Here is a 20,728-nt window from a genome sequence, read left to right as displayed (position 1 = left end):
GTGTATTCCCCGATAGTGAGTTTAGCATGTCCTTTTGTGCCGCAGACATCCCGGGGAAGATATCTGGTCGTCCCAAACACATTTTCTACTTTCACCAGGATGATGGTACGCCATTAGTGTTGAGACCTGCTTTTCAGCCTGCACAAAACTTATGTGACAGAGCAGAAAAACATAAGCCACCGCCATCTGTGAATGTCATCCTGCACAACAGGTCAATAAGGTGAACATGGGTCGGTATCTGTTGGGCCAATAAATTGGTACACCCATAAGTTAAGCCCACACTATATCCATCTTCCCAATATTCAAAGTAAGCACTTGAGACATTTCTGATATGTACAAAATAATTTAATATTGTAAACAAACATTTGGCTCAATCTGCGCTCATTAAACCGTCACTGTCAGTTCATTTTAAAACAGTGTCGAGCAATAACATTTAGCTGTGAGCACAGTGGGCCATTAACTGCTTTCAGGCTGACATCTCTTCCAGTCGGTGAGAGCTGATAGCGTCTCTGTGCCGCTACTCCATGGGTGACTGGAAGATTGAAATAATCGGGTCCTCGTGGTTGGTAACCACAAGGACACTACGGAACTTGTCAAACAGTGTCTTGAGCTGCGAGCGCCTCATGTTCTCATTGTACATAATCTCCTCCAGGTGGTGATGTCCCCGGAAATAGTGCAGCAGCCTGGAAGACATCAACAAAACGGGCAGACAAAATGTTTTGGGAGCTGAAGTTTCATCCAGTCATTAGCTGTGTAAATCAACCATGGGGCAGATTTTTCCTTACTGTGCAGTAGGCAGCACACAACACTGATTGCTGCATTGGGAAGCTTTCTAGACATTTCCTATTTTAAACATGCTCTCAACTAACAGCTGGCAAATGATCTCAACTCTCCCGCCAATATTTTCCAATTAGATTTCCCAATATTCTGCGAATGCAATTAAAGGACTTTATTTTCCAAACCAATGCACAAATGTCTTCTTATTTCCTGAGAGACAAAGCATTAACAGTGATTTATAACATCATGAATCATTGGGTGACTCACTAAAACGCATCCCATCTGTTAAGGCGCCTTTAGGCTGTGCAACAACAGCAATCGTGGAAGTTTATTGCAAATCACAGTGTGAGATGGGTCTACTAAAATCTTGGTCTCAGTGTGAGACCGCTCAATATCGATGGATTGACAGCTCCCACGATTGTCAGTGTTCGTCCCAGACAGCCCAAATTGCACAGTGTAAAGGCGCCTTTAGTTAGACTGTTTAAAAGCAAACGGCAGTGGAAAACTGAGACACAATTAAAGGTATATTATGCAGTAAAGCCATGTTTCCACCCAACACATCACTCTCAGTATAGCAAGCTTAAAACCAGAACATAAACCGTACAGACATGTACCTAAACTCTAGATCTGTTTAATGTTTCCACCACAGACAGAACGCTTTAAATGCCCCAGGTGCTTTACAGCTCCAACCTCACCTTCGCGTGGTGCCCAAGCCGCACCCAAACAAAGCAAAATAAGAAGAAAGTAAGAAAATACAGGCAGAGAGCAGAGTCTCTGCAAATACATACACCACCACACACTACTACCATGTCCTAAGTGATGAATGACAGGGATAACTTCTGTATGAGTCCATCTATTGTGTTATCTTTCTTGGGAAATTCCTGCATAGTATACCTTTAATGCACTGACAAAAAAGCAAAGAAGAGGTACCAGACTTCTGTCTTAATTACCTGGCAAACATCCGCAGATCCTCTGGATTCTGTGCAGCAGGGATGTTAAGAATAACCTGCCTCTCATGCTCTGACAGGCTGGCGAGCAGCGTCTCTGTCATCCTCTTGTTGAGCGGAGAGTCGCCACCAGGTAGTAGCTCTGCACTGGAGTTGTCCATACTGGGACTGGTGAGGGTCATGTCATCACTGCTGGCTACACACAGGATGCAAGAAGACGATCATAGATTATCTACTAGCCTGTTTTAACTCTAAGAGCTGGGCAGAGGAGAGAGCTGAGTGAGGACATACTTGGGGAGCCGAAGCTGAGGGCGCTAGGGGTACTGAGACTGCGGCCTCCTACTCGGGTGGCCAGCGGAGGGTCTTCATCCCTCATCCCGGGCTCATCTTCGCTGGGCGGTACCAACAGGCAGACGTAAGTGTGCAGCTGGATCAGCAGGCGGCGCTGGAGCATCCACACCACCATCTGGATCAGCTGGGCCTGGTCAGGAGCAGAGCGGCAAACTGCATCACCGTCGAGCGCATGTCCCCAACCGGGTCAAATGTTTTAAATCAGCCATGGGTACCATAAGAGCTCAGAATAGAGCCAAAAGAAAGAGCCCTGGCTCTGATCTTGTTCTCATGAAAAATGGAGGCTACAGAAGCTGGAGCTTATGTCACTTTGCCATTTATAATTCAGCGCTGACGCTCAAGCAGCTATGCCAAAACAAGATGAAACGGAGGAGAACACCAGATGGTTCTGCGCTTACAATACAGTATCTAAATTTACAGGAACAAGCCTACATGTGCGAGGGATTTACAAGGATACTCTAATCTCACGCTTGTTTCATTTGTGCAAAAATGTCTGATTTTTTCACAATGTCACGGCCAATGATTCTGCAGTCTAAACATTTGATATATAACTAGAAACCTCCTTTTCATATTTACATTTTTCTGAAGTAAGTTTACTTTGAAGAATAAAGTGAACTGTGAAGGTGTTTTCTTGTCTGAGCTTTTCATCAATCAATCAATGTTTGTTTTGTTGACCCTAAAAATAAAATGAATGACGGAATGAATGTACAATCATCCTACCTCCTGTGCAGGAGCTTCCAGGGGGTTTCTGAACTCGGCCAGTGAGACAGGAAGTGAGAACTTGGCTAACATGGAGGGTAGATCATGACCAGGAAACTGTTGTCCAAACTGTTCAGCCAACGGTGAGTATCTATCCAGGGAAAGATGGTAGACATTATTCTACAACAGTGAGCTTTTCCATTAACACAGCTTTTTTTTTTTTAAACTCATGGTCCACAATGTTGTAAAAGAACGGCTATTTAAAGTTTAAGGTATACAGAAGAAAGTTACAAGTGCTGCCAATGGACCGATTCCATTCTTTCATGACACATTTTGAGGTGATTTACAAGTGCAAATCTGACTTTGAAGCAATACCATGGATGGATGCTCAGCAATATTATGGCTCATTGGCTCTACAGTAATGGCTACATCCCGTCACGGACACTCACAGGCAGATGTTGGCATGAGGAGACAGCATGTAGACGTTGTTCTCACACAGCGGGTAGATGATGATCGCTTTGCCCCAGTAAACCAAGTGAGCAGCAATTTGAAAGATCTGAAAGGGAAAATTATTTGCAAGTTATGTTAATGATGTGAAATAAAATGCTTACAACTGAAAACAATGATAGAAGGAAGATATAAGAAGTTCTTGTACCACTTGGACTTAAGTGATATTAGATCTGGTTCGAATGTACATACTGCATTTTGTCCACTAGATGGCAGTAACAGTAACCTTTTAATAGAGCTCATGCTTACAATATTCTTGCACTTTTTGCACTGTTTTTGTCTCATTTTCCTATTTCTAATTTTTCAGCTACAGGGATCATGATCTTCTCAATGTTAAACATACTCTAATGACACTCATTACCTTTCATATCTTTAATTTAAATGATAAAGATTTTAAAATACAAAACAATTACAATCGCAACTCTTAATTTGTGATTGAGCTTAATGACTTATGTAGTTATTAATAATTTAAGTGCTTCAAATTTTAAAATAAGTGCTTTTGAGATCGGAGAACAACATGTTGTGTTTTTAAATGCCGTAGTGATGTGGCTGGAGTGACTGTCCTCCACCTGAAGTAAAGCCAGGTCAGCATCCTGTGCGAGCTGCTGCAGGTTTTTCACCGCCGAGCATGTTTTGATGAGGCGCACCATCGCGGGCGAGCAGTCCAGAGGCAGCTGGCTCAGTAGTTCCTTCTCACTTTCCAGCAGCAGCAGGGCATGATAGGGTCTGGAGGGTCAAACAACATGTGATACAGCTGCTGAATCAACAGAGAAACTACTGTGGAATCCTCTTCAGCATGAGTCTGCACAACAGAGCAGCTATGTATCTGAGAGGACGGACTGACCACTCCGATTAATTAAGAATAAAATCAGAGTAAGTGCTTAAATGCACTTGAACTTATTTCACCTTTGTATATTTTGTGCAGCTTTAAAAGACGGAGATACATGCATGGATAGATGTTGCTCACAACTCTGATGTCAGTATGCTGAAGTACCAGTAGGTGGCAGTATGGTCCACACAAAACTTCAGCTGGTTTCTTCAGATAATTTGAATAACATCTCAGTACTGAAACTCATACGATTCAAAGCCTTTAGCTTTTAAAAACACATAACTACTGTGACATAACAAACTGACAATAGATTAGACTCTCAGTTTCAAGGTTTGGAGACTTCTTGTTATTCAGGTTGACTTGTGGGTCAACAGTTGTGTCGCACGATGTGAGGCAAATATGTGACGTAATAATGATATAACTTGCAACAAACAGATATTAAAGTGTACTCAGCTCTGCCTTTCTGTTGCTTTCAGTATGTTACTAAAACACAACAAAATGTTTGATTATTAAATGAAAGATAAATTATATCTGACATTGTTTTACTGGACAAACTGAACACTGAACTGTACACAAAGGGCACAAAAAATGACTAACATTTAAATGCAGTTTTCTACTGATTCTCTCTTCCAACTACCAAATCCCTGAGTGCAATATTGCAGTCTTTCACTATGTGTTTATTCCACAAGTTGACATTGTAATGATGATTAAAACAAACAAACAACTGTAACAATTCTGTGTTACTCAGTTGTCGTGTACAGGCCTGTGCAGGCTGGCTGACTTAATGCAGGTGCAATGCAACTTATGCAACTTTGGGTATTCTACCTCTCATATTCTGAGCTGACAATTACAGACTCACTTTGCAGTTTTGAACGACTTGCAGCCAAATCAGATGAACAAATTAACACGATGCTGCTTTAAGGTTTCATTCAGAAATAAATTAATTAAGAATGAATGAGTTTAAATGAACAAAAGAGTACAGAGGGAACAATCTCTCCTCAATAGATGCTGTATTTCTGTGCATAAAAGAAGGAAACTACATTAGCAACTAATATAAATATTATTAATTTCTTGAGTGGTACATTAAAATGTGGCAATTTTATATGTAATAAATGAATATCAGTAATACTTTCTACATTAGAGTTGAGTCATTTTTCAAGCAAAAATATCAAACATTTGCTGGTTCTAGCTTCTTACATGTAACAATTTGCAGCTTTTCTTCATCACTTATGATAATTAACGATGTATGACGGAGTAAATGTGTGGTAGCCTTTGGGTTCTGGACCACTGGTTGCACAAAAGAAGCAATGTGAAGACTTTTTATAGACTAAACAACTGATTAATTGTGAGAATAATCAACAGATTAATCAATATCATCAGCTGCAGCCCTATTCTACATGTGTTCATGCTTTGAGAGAGGCAGTGTTGGGTGGAGCATCTGTGGTCAGTTATGATAGGCAACTTTCAGTATCACACTCCACAACTGCTGATTGAGTGTAATTCTAAAAAGCCAAATACAATAATGTAGGCATGTTTTAATGTGTGCATAAAAAGTGAAAACACACCTTATAGCCTTGAGGCTGCGCTCTAGCGCCTCAGGGGGGATGTAGTTGCCGCCAATCCTGTGGATCTTGTGTGGTAAACAGAAGCTCACCTCAAGCCAGGAGTTAATATGTAGTCGCACCACGCCAGTCGTGCAAAGGCTGCAAAAACATACATGATCAGCATCAGGAAAGAAAGGAAAGGAAGGAAAGAAATACCAAAACAAAAATGATAATGTATAATGTGCTTCATCACACACCTGTCATAAGCCTCCTTCAGGTCTCTGGCTAGTTTACATTTAGGAAGAATCTGTCTAAATGGGGACTGGGGGCTTCCATCCGCTTAGATCAGGACAAACAGAGAAGACTGTCAGAATACACTTTCATATCTCAATTATAAAATATATTGACAACATACTGACAAGCCACGTGGTACTATAATAAACATGCCATTACATGCTATGAATCTGAAATTATGTTAATCCTGAGGGTGCGATATGTGTCTCTCACTCTCTGTCACAGTGGTGATCTCATCCTGGACAGCCAACATCAGTTTGGCCTCTCTGGTCAAATACTGACAGCGGCGCTCTTCATGCTGCAGGGCTATGGCAATACGGCGTGACAAGTTGTGCATGCAGCTGATTACAGACGGGTCAGCGTTGGCCTGTAGGAGCCAAAAATGAGAGTGTTGTCATTTTGGCAGAAACATGTTGGTAATATGCATACAGCTCACTGCATTTACATCTGCGCTTTAATCTGTGGCTCAATTCATGTCAATCATTACCAGCTGGTTAACTGTTAACCCCTTGAAACCTGGAGCCACATCGCTTTTCTTGTGTTGCTTTCGGACGCCTTTCAACCCTGAGAAAATTAAGGCGATTTCTTTCAAAAATGTGAGGAAAAAGGGAAAGAGCAACTTCGTGAGAAATGTCTCAAAAATTGCCAAAAATAAAAAATCAGAAAATAATAATTTAAAAAAATAGGGAAAAATTATTATATAAATTATAATTATTATTATTATTTTTAATACATTTTAAAATTATGGTTCAGAATCATTACAATTTTTAAGCATTCCTTCCAGGTCATTTCTTTGTTAGTTTGTTTTCAACTTTCTGTCCTTCTTTCTGTTTTTTTTTTTTTTTAATTTTCTTGTCTTCATTTTTTCTTTTTACTCATTTCTTTGTAATTTTTTGGGGTCATTTCTTCTTCCATTGCTCACTGCCTTCTTCCCGTGTTTTTAAAAGAATTTTTTTTCTCGAAAGGGGTGAGCCTTTAATATAAAAATGACCTTTATGCTTTTACAGATCTCAGTGTGCAAGTCACTGAGAGATGAATGAAACTTTACAAGACTGTAACACATCATCTAAAAGATACTTGTGCTAAATATCTAAGTGCATGTTTAATAAAGAATGCTAATCTTATTTGTTTATGTGGCTTATATCAAAAGTCAGATATATAGTTTATGAGTTTCAGCTGTTCAATCACTTGTAATGCAATGCAAAATAATAATCCAATAATAACTCCTATTAATCTAAAGCTTATTGTTCAGTTTTTATTGAGCCTGTGCCACAAAGGTTTCGCCTCACCTCTGGTATTTTGGAACATTAGTGGTGGTGTTGTATTGCATTATACTGAGAGGTATTTATAATATTCTGTTCTCCTGTGGACAATATACAATAGATAAATATAAATATATAATCGTAGTCACTGGCAAACAGCATGTCTTGGCACTGTTAAGTAGATCAGATGCCCTCATTGCCCTCATGTTCTTGGGTAGATATAAAAACATTATGGATATGGAAAATAATATAAAATTTGAATTGTTAAATGGTTAAATATACTTGGTTATATATATATACATTTCAAGGGTACAACTACTGCAGTTTCTTGGGCGTATATCATCAACACAACATGACAAAGCACTTCTTGCCCCGTGCCAGCTGTACTGGTGCTTACTGGGTACAGTGACTCAGCATGGGCAGGAACAGGCTGCACCTCGTTGGGCAGCATGATTAAGCAGAATACATCGGCCCTACTCCCTCTGAGTTCCCATGTTGTCATAGATAGAGCATACAGGAATATTATCACTCAAACACACCCTTGCCACTCACAGTGCTCGCTGATTAAAGGAACACAAAATATACCCACCCACAGCCAGCTGGCTTAATGTACCATGATTAAAAATTAAAAAACATACACATTTGTAATGTTCTAACATTTATACACAACTTGTTTCAGCTAGTAGAGCAAAAAAGCTAAACAATTACAATACAAAACCTAAATTATGACTGGTGTGTCATACCCGTAGTGCAAACACCACATTAAACAGGATCATCGTGGGCATTTCTCTCTTAGGTGAGGGATCTGTCTTTGAAACCTGCACAGAAAAGATACATAAAATAAACATTTATAAAAGAATTATAACAGGGAGCTTTCTTTATGATATATCAAAACTTAATTCAAAGAGTAAATTCACAAATATAAAAAAAAAAGCTGCACAAGCACCACTTTATGCAACAAAAAATTAACCCTTCAAACCTAGAATATATATTTTTATTAAGACTGTTTCAGAGAAGTGTTGATTGAGCTCTACAGTAATAAATGTGAAGTGTAAGTTGTTCCTGTTATTCACACATAAACACCTTATTATATGATATATTATTGGACTGCACTGTTTTTGTCATTTTCAAGTCACCCTGGCAACACAGCAATGAAGCCTCACACCAAAAAACAGTCAGCAGGGGGCACTGCTGATGTTAGACTGCCCACATAGGGGATCATAGTGACATGTGAAATGACCTTACACAGGGCCCCAGACTGCATTTTGCAACCACTTTTAGAGTCAGATACATATATTAAATATTTTTCACCACTACTCGCTCGTGTGCGACCCGCATATTTGCAGGCTTTTTTTTTTTCTCAGAGCAGGAGCCTGCAGCAGGCTGTGGTCACGTCGGTGGCTGAATCCACATATCTACCCTCTGGACTGGCAGACTGAGCCCTCGCGGACGTCAGTTGAACGAAGTGTGACGTATTTGCTGTTGTCACGTGGAGTCTGCCAGGGCAGAGACTGCAAGCTGCTGATAGACAGCCCTCAACTATACTACAAGTTTAAATTTTGCTGCTGTCATTTTAATATATATGTCACATAAGCTGATGAACAGTGCCTATTCATCTGTTCCTGCAGATAATAAGATATGGATCCCACATGTAGCCTTTTTTGCTTTAACAAAAATGTATTAATATATCTACATAACAGGCTACACGAGTTCAAAAACAGAAATGCGTGTAAATAAGGACAGGACTATTACTCAATAAATTGGGCATTACTGATATTAGAAACAATGTTTTTTGCCTATTACACTACACAGCCTGATAGGCCACTAAAATAAAATGCGTTTTCAGTCCCTCTACAGTCTATACGACATATTTCCAGTTGTTTTAACCCTTTGAAACCTGAGTAAATTGGTTAGGTTTCTTTCAAAAACATGTGAAGAAGGCAAAAAGCAAAAGGAAAAAAAGACCCAAAAATTAGCAAGAAATAAATTAGTAAACAAAAAATTAAAGTTAAAAACAAAGGATATGACCTGGAAAAAGATCTTTAAAAAAATAATAATAATTCTGGAACAGTATTTTAAATATATAATAATTATTAATATACGTTTTTCTTTGTTTTGTCTTTTTTCCCCAGTTTTTCAAAAATAATTTTCTTTGTCTAATAATTTTTTGCCATTTCTGGAATATTCCTTACCAAGTTGCTCACTGCCATTTTCCCCCATGTTTTTGAGAAAAATTGCATTAACTTGCTCAGGGTTTAAAGGTTTGAATACTTGTTAAAGGCGTCTGACAGCAGCACAAGAAAAGTGTTGTCACTCCAGGTTTCAAAGGGTTAATTATGATAGACTGATTTATGAAAATGCTTTGCTTTTATACATTTTTCTCAAACAGGCACTCTGTCTACTCTCGTATTGATTAATTTTCTAATTACACATTCTCTAATCAATAACACTGGAGTCTGTAACACTGGTGCAATAGCTATATCCGATCATGCTCCTGTTGATCTTGTGGTCACAACTGGCAACAAGGAAGAGAGAACCCAAACATGGAGAATGAACACCAGCATTCTGCAGGACAAAAGCCTCAAAAATCATACTTAATTGTTTTTCCGAAACAAACGAAGACAGTGCTCATCGATAAAGTTTATATCAGGGGAGTCTTAGTTCGACAAAATTAATTAAATTAATATAGTGTAGGAGTAGTGGTTCCAGTTGTTAATACAATTTAGTAATAACTAATAAGTAACGTAAGTAGCTACAAATTACAGGTGTACTCTGAACATCTCACATGCAGACTATGGATAGACATTATAATTTACAAATGTTCCCATAACATCTTACATGCAGGCTACTGCTACTGGTGGCGACAGTTGATTGTTGTGTCAAACGACTCCACATTGCACTGCATATTTTTCTGAATTTATGAATAATTCTGTCAAAATCAGCAGGGGCAGTCACATAGAAATAGCTGATGCAGCATGTAAGCACATGCACCAGCTATGTCACCTAATGTTACCCACACGTGGGGCAAACATGGCCAGAAAGAATATATTTATTCCAACCAGAGAGACACGATCAGAGTAAGCACTGACATGGTTATAAGGGGCAAATAGTTTACTACAGAACTTAACTTACTTACTTACTGATAAGGCCAGTCTCCTCCACTTGAGGTGGCTACGTGAGGCATTTTAGTCTGACTGGGCAAGTTTAGTTGATTCAAAACACACCCAAAACACACATTAAACATGGCTTAACGGAGACAATTTCAAACACAATTACACAAATAAGCTTCACGATAACTCGCAGCATTCACAGACAAACACTTGTTTTTATCTGGACACATTTTCCAAACAAATACAACATGCTAACGTTATTAGCACAAGCCGATGGCATTTTACATTGTATAAATTAGCCTAGAGTCTGGCGACCTGTCCAGGGTGTACCCTGCCTCTTGCCCGATGTCAGCTGGGATAGGCTCCAGCCCCCCCGCGACCCTCAAGAGGATGAAGCGGTTAGAAGATGAATGAATGAAATTAGCCTAGCAACTAGCGGAGATTTCCTCTGCTCATATGAAGCCAGAATAAATCCCGAAGTATAAATCCCTGAAGGATAAATTACACACAAGACTTAAATTAATTAAAGTAAATAAAAGCTTAATTTCCACTGAGGGCAATAGTTTCAGCCTACAAAAATAAACAGGAGGTCTGCATCACTGCGATGTGTAGTTACATTTCTGGGGAGGTGCACATCAGGCTACGGCGTAGTATCATTTCTAGGAACTTTAGCTCACATCAAGAATGACTTTACATGTTTTCAGTAGGATCCCTTTAGCTTCTTACCTGGATGATGGGAGGATGCTGCAGGAGAGTAGGGTGACCCACAAATCGAACATTGTCTATCTTCAGTTCAAACTTCTTCCCGCACATGTCTGATTTGGTGGCCAGGATGGTGGCGAGGATGATGTCAGAGAACCTTGAAGAAGGAGGAATAGCCTCGGTAAGAAAAGTGTGCGGGGTGGAATGAGGGATGAGAGGTGACAGCACAGAAAACAGCTGGGACAAGTCAGAGAGTTTAAATTAGCTGTTTGTTTTACATTTTCGACATTCCTGTCTACGAAAGGGGTTGCGTTAATCAGATGCATCTGCCTGTAATGTAACAGTACGAATAAAAAAAGCTTGTGTGGCTACTGGAGAGGAGAAAAGAGGAGGAGGTCTCCTTGCAGAAACAGTGAAGTCGCTGTATGAATGAAGAATGTGAAAGACACATGCTGGTTTGACTTAAGTAACTCATGCTGCAATCAAGGGGATAAAAATCAAGGTGTTAACTTCAAGACAAAAATTAAACACACTATAGACTTACCTTGCAACACAATTTAAAAAGAATGTGTAGTTATTGTAGTTTGCATTTGATTTATATGTTGTTTTGTAATGCTGACTCTACATGCTAGAGGTAATATAATCAATGGGAATTAAAACTTTAATTAGATTTTTTAAACTGTTGGATTTTTCTTTTCTTTCTTTTTTTTTTTAAACGGCATACAGTACAGAGGAAAGCAAAACAGAAATCCCAAATTAACCAAAGCACTGATTCACTGGATCTGCTACTGATAGTTTACAAGGATTTTACTGAGATTAGGGTTGGGGATCCATATAGGACACAAAATAGGAAAGAAGGGGATAAAAAAAGACAGGGGTGATCTAAGCGAAGGAAAGGTGGTTTAGAATGATTTGGTCTTACCCTGCTACCAACTGTTCGTCAGTTAGCGGAGATTGTTCTCTGAAATGGGAATTGGGCCATAAAAAAAGAAGAAAAAAAGCAAACAAAAGGGAAAATGCAACACACAGTCGGGCTGAATGCATAAAAATGGACATCAAAACAACCCAAACAAACATGTGATAACGTGATGTGAGAATGCTGGTCTGCATGTTGATTCAAGCCAATTACCAGGTTACCCTGACTCAGCCTGAATGTCATTAACATATGCCAGCTGATATAACTGAGTGGGCTTACGTGCCAACTAAACACTGTCATAAGGGAAACTAAAAATGTTCACAATGTACTCAAAAAGACACAGTGAAGCTACTTTCTGCATACCTGACCAGCCACTTAAAGGAATACCCAAAATGATCATTTGTCAGTACTACTTTGAATTTGTGAGGCCTTTGGGGAGTTATGAAGACATCTTCTCTGTACTGGAGTTAAAAAAGAGTATATTGGCTACTGGGGGAGGCTGATAGACAGTGAACACACTAAACTCAAGTCAAATAATGTACAACTTTTTGCTCAGCCTGTATAATACGGGTGTATATGTGTCACCATGGGTCTTACAGGTTAAACAGATACTGGATGAATGTGGCTTGTCTCACCTCTGGCTCACACAAAAGTGTAAGAATTTAAACTGGAGACATATCTGTTGCATGAAAACCAAAAGTACAGACAGGCTATTTGTAATTTTAGAGTAAATAACACCAGAATTCCTACAGCTGCTGGAAGATATAAAGGGCTGGACAGTAACCAGAGGATCTGCAGCGCTGTGATGATAATCGTCAGAATGTGAGCTTAATGACTTACAGAGAAACAGAGAAAGGTATTTGCCAAAGTATTATTTAAACTGTCCATCTATCTTTAAGTTAATTTTGTTATTATAACCAGATAAGCCAAAAGTAATTTGGAAACTAGGAGCTTTTTGAGAAATGTCCTTCCTTTGTCTAAGTTTAATAGTTTTATGTTTTATTATTGCGTGTAATGTTTGTACTCCATACCATGTGATATGGTCGTGAGTCAAATAAATGCAATAAATGAAATGAAAACGGTATATTCCAAGTCTCCCATAAACAGTGCAGGCGTGCTACTTGTCCGTGTGTGAGAATGTTTATGAAAAAGTGTTTTAGGACCAGCATTTTTGGCCTCTCACCTAATCGCAAACTGAGTTTTTGGTCACTAAAATTGAGATTTGTTTGCCTTCTAAAGGGCAGATTTTTCAAAACTATAGTAATTGTGTATCTGTGTGGACATGCACAACAGAGTATGTGGGATATCTCCTTAATTTCTGCATGACCATTGTTGCTTTGTGTAATGAGCATACACCAGAAACAATAACAGCAGCAGACTAGCTTACCAGTTTGTTTACGAATTTTAGCACTGCTTGGACTAATGACTACTTTATACTTAATCTTAGTATTGCTGCACCACTTAATGGACGAACGGCAGTATCTGCTGCACGCAGTGTTATCTGGTTAGCATCCACGGTTTAAAGTCCGCCACAAACAGCAGTTTGGGATCAGACTCAATTGAACCAGCAGCTGATGGGACGATTTTAATAATGGGAGTGGTAGGAAAACGTGCATGTCCAGAACATCACTAGTATCTTAGAGTGAGCTCCTTTGTCTTTATAGCATAGGCAAATCAATGGTGATGAGATCTCCAGTGGGTGTTTTGAAAAAGCTAATGATAGCCTGTACACTTTTAACTTAGTGACGAGGGGAGACTGTGGAAGACAGCCGACACCGACAAGCCTTTGGAGTTGTTTTTGCGTTCTAGTGTGGACAGAGATATTCTGTAAAACAAAGGTCGTGTAGACTAACTTGTTTTAAATAACGTTTTAAAAAATATCTCTATACATGTAGACAGGGCCCTAAATAGTAAGGGAAGTACTGAGCATACAACTGGATAAATGAGACTTATACTGTGCGAGTTGTGTGAGAGTTTGTAAAAGGATGTTTAAATACATAGTTTTGCTGCTGTTTAACACAGCCTATACTACTCAAATTCATCTAAAATTTCCGCTGTGAAGAAACATTTTTTCCATGTAGTCAACATAACGCGAGGTGAGTAATTAAATGATCATTTGGGGGGTGAAGAATTCCTTTAAGGGGAGTCGCCCCAGGTCAACTGGGTAAAATCTGTAACTAATAGATATCACCATGAAACTTCCGCAGTTGATTACTTACAGTAAGACAATTATTTTTTATATTACAAGTTTTCTGAAATTTTATGTTTGAATATGCGAATATGTGCTGATTCCCCGAACAAAAATTTGGATATTGCATAGAGCCTGGGTCGAAATTCTTGTTTCATTTTGTTGTCATATTTAGTCAAAGATTTTACAGAGGGAATTTTGGATATCTCTTTTTATCACTCCATATATCAGAAAATACTCCCAACAGCTATAGAAAAAAAAAATCATTTTTTGCCATGTTTTTAGGAATAAAATGTTAAATAAATTGGACTATGAATAATAAATGAACACACCCCCGTGTCAAAAACCCTTCAGAATATAGATAGGATCATAAGTGGAAAGTTTGGTGTATGAGTGGTACTGAGGTGGAGATTTCTGGAGTATGAGGAAAAAAATAATTTTGAGCAAATGGCCTTTAAGACATAAATCATAAATTGTTAAATTCCATACGTTTTTAGGTTAAAAAAATAAGACACTAGTGTAAAATTTTTAACTAACAGATATATTTATCCCCTATTGATAAATTACATTAAGACATTTTTTTTGTATCATAAGTTTTCTCAAATTTTATGGTTAAAGGGTCACTAAACCTATTTTCAAAATTCAAATGTTATTTCTTTGGTCCAAGACAGTCCAACAATGTTAGTAAACATGAACAACTCTCTTCAAAATCAAAAAGCTAGAGTGCTATAAAGAAACTGTATTATGTCATAGGGTATAAAGAGTCTAGAACTGACTGAGAGCATGCAGCGTAATGTTTTGAGCATATGGGTACATTTTCTGTTTGTGATGTTTCACATCACACGCTTAAGACACTCTGGTTTTTGGCTTTGAGAGAGAGTAGCTCATGTTCACAAATATTGATTAACTCTCCTCGGTCATGGAAATAACACATTGGAATTCTGCAAATTATGCATTAGCTAATTAAATTTGTGCTTTTGCATACATTTCCAGAACAGAAATCTAATCTTAAATAAATACCTAAATGGGTATTTTGGACGTTTTTTTACACTAGTCTGAAAGAAGTTATGGAAGCAAGTTAACTCAAATTCTCACAACAAGTGCATAAAAAATCTATGTTTTCACCTGTGGTGTCTCACCTTAAATACTGAAAATCACTTAATATTGGCTTTTATAAAACTGTTACCTTATGACTTCAACTTATCCCATACTTCATTCTCAAAGCTCTTTGTGCTGTTTGTACAGTACTGTATCCCAGTCCAACCTCTCTACAGGGTCATATAAGGTCGTAGTCTTTTCTCAGATAAGCCTGTTTGATGTGCAGTCTGCGGCCCAAAAACCAAGTTGCGCCAGCTTTATCTGCATGGTGAGCTGAACTGATAAATAGAGACCTTAAATTATCTGCTCCTTACAGCCTTGTGACCAAAGTAATTTCAGCCAACCAACAACTGACCAGCATTACCATCCGTAAGGTGAAACCAATGATGAAAACTAAATGCTGTTGGAAACAGAAAGACAGAAAGGTTTTCTGTCTAATATTATCATTTTGTTTTTATTTTTATTAACAGACATCAACAACAGGGAGGATTTCAAATTATGTCCATGTTTCCATGCTTTGGGAAACTCTCCTGTTTTTACAATTCTTGGTCATTTTATAGTGTCTATTTGTGGCTACATTATAGTTTTTTAAACATATTTGTGTTTGTTATCTTATCAACAGTTTCTTATCCCAACATTCATGTTTAACTTAATAGGAGTTTGATGTGGTTTAACTTCTTTACTCCGTATTTAACTTCTTTATTATGAGCCCTATTTTCTGACTACCGGAGCCAACAAAAAATATAGTCATCTGAATGGGAGGTTTGTTTTTTGTACCAGCTGAATTAAGCAAGCATATTCAAACAGCAGCTTGGTGCTATGACAAATTTCAAAGGACATTTAGACACATGGTGAGGGGATAGCTTTGGGTTTTGGAGCACTACCAATACAGCATTTTCATTCATTCATTCATTTATTAGCCGTAACCACTTATCCTGTTAAGGGTCGCCAGGGGACTGAAGCCTATCCCAGGGCCAACACATGGAGACAGACAACTATTCATGCTCATTTTCACACCTACGGGCAATTTCGGCTGAATCCAAATGTCCAATCTCTGGACCTGCGGACCGTGTCAAGTTCACCGTCATCACGTAAAGTCGCGATGAGGGCAGAGACCGCACACAGCTGATAGACAGCCCTCGAACATTTGAGCAATGATTACAACCATTGTAACTGCTGTCTGCTGAACTGTCCCTGGAGATAATAAGATTTAAATCCCATGTAAAGGGTTATTCTGTGAGTGAACAAAATAATTTTCTGTACAACATATAGACTGCAGACTTTCAAATACAAAGATGTTTGTAAGTAAGGACTGAGCTACGACTAAAGAAAATCAGGGAGGCCTATTAGTTACATCAGAGGATCTTCTTTAGTTGTTTTTCTACCATTTTTAGCCTATATATTTGGCATTATGCAAACTATAGGGCAGGCTGCAATAATACAATGCATTTTGATTCCCCTCTGCAACTTATATTTCTAAATATTTCTCTGTCATGATGTTACTGAATATTATTTCTGGCCTACATGACTGAAATATTGTTTTACTAGGCTACAGTAAGGGTGTTACATAAACATAAGTTTTGTTTTTTGAGTCGGCTATTGAAAAAAATAACTACCACGTCACCTCCGTATCGCAATGAAATGTAGGCAATTAAATCAGTGAAGTCTGTTGAGGTCTGCACCCCAAGCGGACTCTCTGGAAGTCTGCAGAAAGTCTGCTTTAGGCCCCTTGTGGACTGGTTGAATTGTGGATTTGGACAGCCCTAAGCCCTCCCTGATTTCCTGGGCACGCGCCCGAAAAGTCTGCAAGTCTCAAAGTGTGGTGAAGTCTGGACATTTGGATTGAGCCTTAGAGTCACCAGTTATCTTAAACTGTATGTCTTAGGACTGTGAGAGGAAGCCAGAGAACCCGGAGAAAACCCACACTGATATGGGGAGAACATGCAAACTCCACACAGAAGAGCCCCAGCCAACGGGTTAGAATCCAGAAAGCTCTTACTGTGCTAACCACCGTACCACTGTGCCACCCTATACAGCATTTTTATAAGAAAATGAAGGATAAATGAAACTCAACCACATGGGTTAAAAAACACATGGGCCAGCTCATTAATTCCTCTTGAAAAATACAATAAGGTTTTTGAAAAAAATAAAAAGAGATCCAATGCTAGGGAGGAAAAACCTGATAAGAGCCAGTGGTTCAAGCAGATCTTAGAATTGGCTGTGTCCACCTACAGTTACTCTATAAACTAATGTATACACCCAGTATTATCAAATGAAGACCAGTAAAATACCTTGAGTCACCATCCTGATCTTCAAGACCATCCCCGGTTGTGTTCAGAGCATATGGACTCCGTTGTTTTGCTTGTGGACAGAAATAATAGTGTTAGCGCCAACAAGAAAACACATTGGTTGAGATGTTGCCCCCTTAAGAGCCACAAAAAACAATCTTAATGTCAAACATGTCAGAGATGTGTTATAAAACTCTGCTCTTTTATTATATGAACCTATACCTTACAACTTGTTGTGGTTGAGGGCCTTTATCTCTGTTGATATAAGTCATTTGTGACCACTGTTGCTCTTTGCTAATACCATTTCCCCATGTTTTAAAGTCATTCTTGGCCTACCATTGCCATACTAGGTATGCCTCCAACTTGTCTTATGTTGCTATGAAAACAACTTGTCAGACCTCAGACATGCTACTAGTTTGAACATATAATTCGGATAACTTTGTTTAACAGGGTGTGGACAAAATAACAAGCACACAAAAAGAGACACTATATTTAAAAGTAGCTAAACTGCGTTTACAGTAAGCCTAGAAACAACAACGGCCTTCCACTATGCAAAACAACAGGAAATGGTTTCTTAAAAAGAAGAACAGTGGACACTAGTGGGCCTTCCCTACACATACTGACACAAACGTCATATTTGCTTTTAACTAAAAACTGTGGCTTTACAGATTACAGTGCTAGTCTAATTACAGAGGTAAAATATATTTCTGGGCTGTTGTTTGGGAGTGTATCTGTGCTGCCAGGGCCCTGTGTTTCCCAGCTTAATATCTTCTAAGTGTGACACCTTGAGGAGACCTTAATTGTGTTTTTTTTCTCAGCAATGCTTTTGCCACAAATCATATGTTCAGTTTATGTGTCAGCATGTTCAAATCACCCACCTACAGCTTGCAGCCTACTACTCTTTGAGACCTTCGCCCTCAAATTTGGGGGCAAGACAGTTTTCTTGACCTTAAACGACAATAATATCCATAGTAGCTGAACAGATTTGTACCAGTCATACTGCATATGAAACGCACATCCACCTTCGCTTTCTGCTAATTCAATTGCGAAGATAGCCCCTACCAGTCTCTTACAGTGTTGGTTTACATCCACAGACACCTGCTCAATTCTCAAAATTAGACTAGGCCCCCTTGGAAACATAGGACCCTGGGAACATAGGGGTGTTGTGTTATACTGTGGTTATTTATACTTCAGCCCTGCCTCTTTGTGTGTGTAGTCATGTAAAAGAGAGACCATGAGGGCAGCATGTTAATTCCTTGAATAAAGAGTAACTACCGTTAGCGTTAGGACACCAACTGTAGTTCTCTGGCTAATGCTAACTTAGCTAATGCTACGCCTACCTGTCAAAGACGACGGACAGTCAGCCACTCTTTGGAAAGGGTATCGGAAAAGTAGTTTGTTCCCTCGGCTGCCAGAGCTAACCAGTATGACGCTAATAGGGCTGGTCTTGTCGCCGGTTTTGTACACGCTGTTTTGGGACTGACTGTACATGGATTTTCGGTCATCTGGTAACCCGGCTAATGGGTTGAACATCATGTTAGCATTCTAGCTAACTGTAAGCTAGCCGCGACACGGTAAAGTCGGTCGCGAGCTATGGCTGTTTCCTCGTTTCCTTCGACCGAACAGTGACCTTTAGCTTGTTGCAGGCGTATTACTGTATGGCATACACAAATACCAAACCGGGACAAAAACAGATTAACTGGTATTAACTGGAAGGCCTGGTTTTAAAGTATCTCCTACCACACAGCCATGTAGTGCTGTTGCGATTGTTTTGTGTCACCTGGAAAAATGTCCGGCTGGAACAAAGAGTGCGGCTATAGAACCCCCTTGCTTCAACAGGCACTACTTCTGTCTATCTAGCCATCCATCGAGCCATGGTATTGACTTAAAGGGGAACTACGCCGATTTTCAAAATTTATACATGTTATTCCTATGGTCTAAGACAGTCCATAAATATTAGTAAACATGAACAACTCTCTCCCAAACTCAAATTTGGGATGCCATACTGCATTTCTGAAGTCTGGCCCGAGGGGCAATCGTAGCCTGCGGACTGCCCACTTGTATAGTATTTTTTCCATTCATCTCAAGATGGCAGGACTATCATACAGTTTAACATGCAAAACTTTAACAAGTTTTCATCAACAACTGGCAAACAAGCAAATGAATGGTTACCAAACAGGTTACCGGTGGAAAGTAAAATACTTTTTTACTGAGTGATAAAAAGTTGACACAAATAGCTATTCAGTCAAACACTTGGCAGCAACTCAATGCATAATTGTAAATAGACATGGTCAAGACGACCTGCTGAAGCTCAACCTGAGCATCAGAATGGGGAAGAAAAATGATGGGGAAGAAAAGTGACTTTAAACGTGGCATGGTTGTTGGGGCCAGACGGGCTGGTCTGAGTATTTCCGAAACTGCTGATCTGCTGTGATTTTCACGCACAACCATCTCTAGGGTTTACAGAGGATGGTCTGAAAAAGAGAAAATATCCAGTGAGCAGCAGGTCTCTGTGCCAAAATGCCTTATTGAGAATGGCCATACTGGTTCAAGGTGATAGAGAGGCAATAGTAACTCAAATAGCCACTCATTAGCCTACAACTAAGGTCTGCAGATGACCATCTCTGAATGGACGACACGTCGAACCTTGAAGCAGATGAACTACAGCAGCAGAAGACCACACCAGGTGCCACTCCTGTCAGCTAACAACAGGAAACTGATGCTACAATTCATACAGGCTCACCAAACTCGGAACAATAGAAGATTAGACAAACGTTGCCTGGTCTGATGAGTCTGGATTTCTGCTGCAACATTCAGATGGTAGGGTCAGAATTTGGTGTAAACAACATGAAAGCATGCCCTGTATCAACGGTTCAGGCTGGTGGTGGTGGTGTTATGGTGTGGGGGATATTTTCTTGGCACACTTTGGGCCCCTTAATACCAACTGAGCATGGTTTAAACACCACAGCCTACCTGAGTATTGTTGCTGACCGTGTCCATCCCTTTATGACCACAGTGTACCCATCTTCTGATGGCTATTCTAGCAGGATAACGCACCATGTCACAAAGCTCAAATCATCTCAATCTGGTTTCTTGAACATGACAGTGAGTTCACTGTACTCCAGTGGCCTCCACATAGAGCACCTTTGGGATGCAGTGGAACGGGAGGTTCGCATCATGGATGTGCAGCCGACAGATCTGCAACAATTCAAAAGA

At 39.3% G+C, this 20,728-nt stretch overlaps 1 protein-coding gene across 2 annotated transcripts; it reads right to left on the bottom strand.

Annotated features, from left to right (window-relative positions):
- Window positions 1-323: 323 nt before the first annotated feature.
- Window positions 324-19,322, bottom strand: nprl3 (NPR3-like, GATOR1 complex subunit). 2 transcript variants are annotated; one of them, XM_049561933.1, is made up of 14 exons: window positions 18,853-19,322; window positions 17,516-17,585; window positions 11,945-11,983; window positions 11,047-11,179; window positions 7,954-8,028; window positions 6,162-6,315; window positions 5,912-5,993; window positions 5,676-5,813; window positions 3,851-4,007; window positions 3,224-3,330; window positions 2,796-2,925; window positions 2,016-2,205; window positions 1,728-1,920; window positions 324-683 (listed from the first exon to the last, which is right to left on the bottom strand). In XM_049561933.1, exons 1-14 carry the CDS (start codon window positions 19,046-19,048, stop codon window positions 518-520), a joined length of 1,830 nt encoding a protein of 609 aa, XP_049417890.1. In that variant the 5' UTR covers window positions 19,049-19,322; the 3' UTR covers window positions 324-517. The 2 variants fall into 2 exon arrangements, with proteins under 2 accessions (XP_049417890.1, XP_049417891.1); XM_049561934.1 differs by lacking the exon at window positions 11,945-11,983.
- Between the last annotated feature and the right edge of the window lie 1,406 nt (window positions 19,323-20,728).

Source organism: Epinephelus fuscoguttatus, linkage group LG19, assembly GCF_011397635.1.
Source record: "Epinephelus fuscoguttatus linkage group LG19, E.fuscoguttatus.final_Chr_v1".
Lineage (NCBI taxonomy): Eukaryota > Metazoa > Chordata > Actinopteri > Perciformes > Serranidae > Epinephelus > Epinephelus fuscoguttatus.
The sequence above is the reverse complement of the archived record's forward strand: the minus strand, read 5'-3'. Positions and strand labels throughout refer to the sequence as shown.